The sequence below is a fragment of the Poecilia reticulata genome, linkage group LG5, assembly GCF_000633615.1.
Source record: "Poecilia reticulata strain Guanapo linkage group LG5, Guppy_female_1.0+MT, whole genome shotgun sequence".
NCBI classification, from domain to species: domain Eukaryota; kingdom Metazoa; phylum Chordata; class Actinopteri; order Cyprinodontiformes; family Poeciliidae; genus Poecilia; species Poecilia reticulata.
Window position 1 is genome coordinate 365,962 of NC_024335.1, and position 6,210 is coordinate 372,171.

A 6,210-nucleotide genomic window follows, 5' to 3' on the forward strand; every position below is an offset into this window, starting at 1 on the left:
ACAGCTAAACGTAACAAATTAGCACAAGCTAATGCTATACAGCTAAATGTAACAAATTAGCACAAGCTGGACACAAAAAACTGAAACCTAACACTAAAGCACGGAACGTAAAAAAGTTGGCGCAAGCTAACGCCAAACAGCAAAAGATAAATTGGCGTAAGCTAATGTTAAACTGCTAAACAAACAAAAAAATTGGTAGAGGTGTTCCTGGCTCCTGATTGGCTGCAGACGGACCTTCTGTCAGGCCTGAAACCTGGACTGATCCGGCCCGGTTCTGGTGTGTCTCCATGCAGCAGCCCCTCCAGGACGGCACCGACCCGGACCCGTACGTGAAGCTCTACCTGCTGCCGGACCCCCAGAAGACAGGCAAGAGGAAGACCAAGGCAGCGCGGCGCACCTGTAACCCCACCTACAACGAGATGGTAAGACTCACTTCCTGTCCCACCCAGGGGACCATCAGGAACCAGTAACATCAACCTGGCTGTGTGTGTGTGTGTGTGTGTGTGTGTGTGTGTGTGTGTGTGTCCGTTCGTCCGCCCGCAGCTGGTGTATGATCGGATCCCACGGGGGGACCTGGACCAGAGGGTGATCCACCTGAGGGTTCTGAGCGACGGATCCTTCTGGGAGAACACGCTGCTGGGGGAGACCTTCATCTCCCTGACCAGGCTGGTCCCGGGTCAGCACTGGGTCGACTGGCACCGACTGGGTCCAACCGGCTCAGACTCTGCCCACTGACAGACAGGAAGCAAAGGGATGTCCTTTCAAAATAAAAGCTGCTGTAGATTTGAAGAGTGTGGCAGTTTTCCATCAAGAACATTTGAGATGATTTCATGTCGGTTTGAAGCTGGACTACCAGGACGGATCTGCTGCTGCTGAGTGGTTCTGGTTCCTCAGAACCGTAGAATAATGAGCTGGACTTTCACAGAGAACATGCAGGAACTGGGAGCATTTCTCTAGGAAACAAGCTGGTGAATGAATGAATCGGTTCAGTGTCGAAGGGTTCGGACCCTCTGAGTTCAGCAGAAGTTCTGCTGGTTCTGGACCGTTTTATGGCCTTCTTGGGACGGTTTTTCTGTTTTAGCGCTGTAGACCAGATGAATGTGGCAGCTGCAGGACTGGCACATCCAGCTGGCAGACAATGTGATTGGGCGTTCCTCAGCTCTAAGCTCTGATTGGCTGAAGCCGCCTGTGGCCCCGCCCCCTGGACAAACCAGCTCTGCTTGCAGCTGTGGGTTTCCCAGCTCAAAGCAAACAGGTAGCAGGTTGCTGTGCCTGTTACCATGACAACTGAAGCTATGGGCGTAACCACATGACCCCCCATAAACATGAGACATACTTTTAGGCTGCGTTCACACCGCAGCCTGAAGTGACCCAATTCCGATTGTTCTGACGTAATGCGTCCTGAATCCGATCTTTTCATGGCAGTGTGAACGGCACAGGTCGGATTCTGTTTCCAATGTGACCCATATCCGACACGTAACCGATTCAGATGCGACCCAACGTCCAGGCCGCATTCATCCGAACTGAACGTCACTGATTCTCAACAAATCTCACGATTCTGTGTCCTGCAAGCGGAAAGAAAAACTACGAGAGGCCCCAAGGGCCAAAACTTACAAACTCTTTCATTCACTGTCAAACTCTCTTACAGAGTTTGACTGCAACGGAACTTAAAATGTCAGTTTCTGATTGGACCCCAGGCAGGAGTAGGCAGGTTTTCACGGACAGAAAAATAGCTGAGCGGCAGCAGCGACTCTCAGAGAAAACTAATATTTTAAATGGCATCGTTAGCGCTCCTACAGTGACGTCAGCATCATCAGAAACCATCTATCAGTGGGATAAAACCAGCCGCCACTAAGGAAATGGCGGTAAAACCAGCCTGCACTATTTTAATGTGCGCTACAGCACAAGTTATGGCGCTATCTTTTCAAAATAAAAGCGCATCTCCGGTTTATGTCGGATTCACACGTCACGTTTCTCTCCGGCGGCTATTAATTAATTTGCAAAACGACATTATGTATCTGAAAAAAAAAAATATATTGTGTAGGCAAAAAATCCTGTAAAGCACATATGTGCAACCTCAGTTACAACTGGTCTTATAGGTGTCCCTGCATCCTGAAGGGAGAGACGTACACATGTAGGTAGCACATATGTGGTTTACAGATTTTTTCCCCACATGTTTTAATTTATTTTCAGATACATGATTTCCTTTAGCCAATCAATTAACACAAAGTTATACATTTTTAAAGCCGCAGGAGAGAAACATGAATCAAACATAAACCGGAGATGCGCTTTTATTTTGAAAAGATAGCGCCATAACTTGTGCTGTAGCGCACATTAAAATAGTGCAGGCTGGTTTTACTGCCATTTCCTCAGAGGCGGCTGGTTTTATCCCACTGATAGATGGTTTCTGATGATGCTGACGTCACTGTAGGAGCGCTAACGATGCCATTTAAAATATTAGTTTTCTCTGAGAGTCGCTGCTGCTCCGCTATTTTTCTGTCCGTGAAACCCGCCTACTCCTGCCTGGGGTCCAATCAGAAACTGACATTTTAAGTTACCTTCCGTAGTGAATGTAAGAGAGTTTGATGGTTTTGGCCCTTGGGGCCTCTCATAAAAAACAACAACCATGACGGACTATAATGAGGATTAAGTTGTTAATATGCTGCTCCGGCAGGACAACAACTTCTAAGCTAAGCTCCACCGTTAGCCTCCAAACACTGATCACTTCTTCTTCTTTTTATGGCGGTTGGCAGAACACTGAGGACGCTGGCGCTATGGCGCCCTCTACTGGGCATGCGGGACACTTTCAGGTCGTTTCACACTGCAGGACGCATACAGGTCGCATTGTGAACGGCCCGGCAGAACAAATCGGAACTGGGTCACTTCAGGCTGCAGTGTGAACGCAGCCTTAGGATGAATTGTACCCATGGTTTTATAAAGGAGAACCAGGTAAACCTTTACCAATCTTCATTGCCCACCTGATATTCCAGTGAGCAGCTTCTGGCCTGCAGCCTCCGCGTGATCAGACTGAACCTCCAACATGAAAATGTGAAGTTTCTTTACCTGGAGTTTTTTGTAATTATTTGCACTAAAAACAATAAACTTGAAGTGAAAGTGAATCTTTTGGGGGTTTTTTTCTCTATTTATCTGGAAATGTATTCAGACATAAATGTTGAATCACAGATAAGAGTCCGTTCCAGTCTGTAGCAGGAAGTAACGTTTACCCGAACAGAACCTGTTAACTGGGCTCAGCCTCCTACCTGTTACCTTTGACCTTTATAGGGTACACGCGCTCATCAGCACGTGACACACACACACATCTTCCAGTGCTTTATGCAACGCAACGGCGTTGACGCGCCTGCCGCGCGGTAGCGCGCCGCGCCTGCCGCTTACCGGAAAAGGAAGGGACAGTCCGCGGACTTTCTGATGAAATCTCTCGCCGGAGAGACGGACAGACAACTCGGCTCCCCGGCGGCTTCACCTCCCTGGTGGACGGACATCGAGCAGTATTACCGACCGGAGGACAGAAGTGACATCTACAGCGGGTGAAGGTGTTCATCTGAGCGAGTCCTAAAGGGATCTTCCGCGGGGAACCAACTGTCAGTTAGCTGCTTATGCTAAGCTAGCGTGCTAACTAGCTTAGCGTGCTAACTAGCCTAGCCTCCCGTGGCTCTCAGTCAGAACCGGACAAAATGGATCTCCTCCGCTGTTTAGACAGAGACCAGTCGCCGTTTCACGGATCCAACATGTCCTGCCTGGCTCTGTATTTCAACTCAGGTTCCACACGGAAGAGGTCCCAGCACCATTTCGAATCTGACGCCGGTTTTCTGGAGGATATTTCCTGGTTTCCGCGCAGCCTCGCTGGTTTCTAAGTGTTTTAACAGCTGTCAGATTAGCAGCTGGCCTGTTTACTCCCAGTTAACGAGACAACATGTTCAGAAACTTTTACACGGAAGGACGTTTATCTGACGGCCAGAGCGCTCCTTCATCTGCCCCTTTCGGCGTCACCTCTGTGGGATTTGACAGCCAGGAAAGCTCGTGGATCGGCCTCCTGTCGAGGCCCGCGCTGTCGCTGCTGCGGAAGGTTCGGCGGTGGAGCGCGGCTCCCGCGGAGCTCAGCAACAGCTTCATCGGCGAGGAAAGGGAGATTTTACGGCAGCTGAATGAAATAATCCCGCATCATCTCAGCTTCATGCAGTGTCCACATGACGGGGCTGCCGGCCTCTTGGAGCCGGGGCTGACCGGTTCTGTGCCCTGGCTGAGCGCGGTGTCGGTCCGGCATGTCGGGACGGAGATCCAGCCGCAGGTCGGGTACTTCTCCTCCGTCCGGGCGCTGCTGGGCTCCCAGGAGTCCGCTGGAGGGAAGGCCTGGGCGGTGAGCCCCGCCGGGAGTAGCGGGCCGTGGTGGGGCAGCTTTCTGCGGAGGGGGGACATCCGAGAGGAGGGGGCAGAGTCCCAAACAAACCGCTCCCCTGAGCCAGAAAGCTCTGGACCCCCCCAGCAGCTCCACAATGCGGACACAGTCCAGAACATGGCGGCTCGGCCTGGACCCGAACAGGACCAGGGCTACCACAGCCTGGAGGAGGAGCTGACCCAGCGGGGCGCCAGGACCCCTCCGACAGAGGAGCAGCCTCAGATGGAGCCGGTACCAGAAGAACCAGAACCAGAGGAGGTTCTGTCAGCGCCTCAGTGTGGAAACAAATCCATCGCCTTCATCATGGGGCTGCCCTGCAGCGACGATGACAGCAGCCAGTCCGAGTCTGATGATGATGATGATGATGATGGGTTCGACAGCGAAGGTTCCTCAGATCTAACCTCTGATGAAGATGAGGATGATGAGGCGTCGGACTCAGACAGCGAACCCGACCGGGACTCGGAGCGTCTCTGGAGCTCCTTTAGCCGGAGCGTTGACCCCTACAACCCGCAGAGCTTCACCGCAGAGCTGCACACCGGCCGCTGCCCTCCGGCTGACCCCAGCGCCCCCCAGGCTGACCCCACGCCCTCCCTCGCTGCCTCTCCCCCCCCCTCCAGCCAGGACACCTGGGACGACTCTGCGTCGGCCAGCGAGGCAGATGAGGCGGAGAGCCTCCGCCTGCTGCGCTCGTTCAGCAGTTCCTTGGACCCCTACAGCCCCCTGAACTTCCAGGCTCCGCTCAGGACTCGAGGGCCCGCCGGGCCCCCCTCCAGAACCAGGGGCAGAACCGGCCCCCAGGCCGGCCACCAGAACCTGACGGCACCGCCCGAGTACAGGAGGGAGGAGGCCGAGGAGAGGCTGGACAGCGGCTTCGCTGAGGCCGCTGCCTCCAACCGGAGCACCAAGAAGGTCAGTTACCTCACTTCCTGTCCAGGACCGCTCACCACCTCACTTCCTGCTCGCTGGGTTCAGAACCTCAGTAGCAGAACGCTGCTTCCTGTTGGAATAACCCAGAAGGTTTCAGTTTGGTGTTGATTCACACGTCCTCCAGCCTTTAGGTCTAAAATCAGCTGCTGTTCTCTTTTGCTCTTCTGTGAGATGTTTGACCCACCGGCTCACGTTTCCAGCTGACATTAATCGTCGCACCGTTTAGGGACTTTCTTTCTACGTTTTGCAACATTTCAGACAAAAAAGATCGGCCAGAATCAGAATAGGCAAGCCAGGCTTTCTAAAGATCGGCAATCGGCCAGAAAACTTCAATCTGTGCATTTCTGGTGTCAAAGTTTTTACACTGAAGGCCAAAATCAGAGTTAAAGCTCTCAAGGCCACAAGTTGTGTTTTCAGTTACAATAATTTTATGGTAAATACATGGTTCTCCTGTGATGTCACAGTTCCGGGACATTGGCAGACATCTTGGTAGGCAGTTGCTAATGAGTTGATATGACAACAATAAACATCGACAAGGTTAGAACAACCTCTCACCTGGTTCCTACCTGACTTATGAACACATTACAGTTATTCAGTCTTAAAATGTTTGTTCCCATACATTTACTTTTTGTTGGGTTCATCTATGCTTTGCGCTGCGATTGCCTACCAAGATGGCGGTTCAGGATTACTTCCAGGTTTTTGCTGCTCGGCAACAAATGAATTTAAAGTCCGAAAAAGGATCTTGAACTTGTTTCTAAACGTGTTGGTCAAGATATAAATTTTATTTTATTCCCAGAAACAAAATGAGAAAACCCTGAACTGTATTTAGACCTGGGTGGGCAGTCCTGGTCCTGGAGGCCTGGTCCTGG

At 51.6% G+C, this 6,210-nt stretch overlaps 2 protein-coding genes across 2 annotated transcripts in view; both read left to right on the forward strand.

Moving 5' to 3' along the window:
• The window catches only part of pik3c2b (phosphatidylinositol-4-phosphate 3-kinase, catalytic subunit type 2 beta), a 23,424-nt gene extending 22,635 nt beyond the window's left edge, over positions 1-789 (forward strand). Inside the window, exons 32-33 of the mRNA XM_008408229.2 lie at positions 294-422; positions 544-789. Of these exons, the coding sequence (XP_008406451.1) occupies positions 294-422; positions 544-735 (321 nt within the window). The 3' untranslated portion in view covers positions 736-789. The remainder of the gene's footprint in view (positions 1-293; positions 423-543) is intronic.
• Positions 790-3,235: 2,446 nt separating this feature from the next.
• Positions 3,236-6,210, forward strand: part of ppp1r15b (protein phosphatase 1, regulatory subunit 15B) — a 5,319-nt gene continuing 2,344 nt past the window's right edge. Inside the window, exon 1 of the mRNA XM_008408243.2 lies at positions 3,236-5,323. Within this exon, the coding sequence (XP_008406465.1) occupies positions 3,932-5,323 (1,392 nt within the window). The 5' untranslated portion in view covers positions 3,236-3,931. The remainder of the gene's footprint in view (positions 5,324-6,210) is intronic.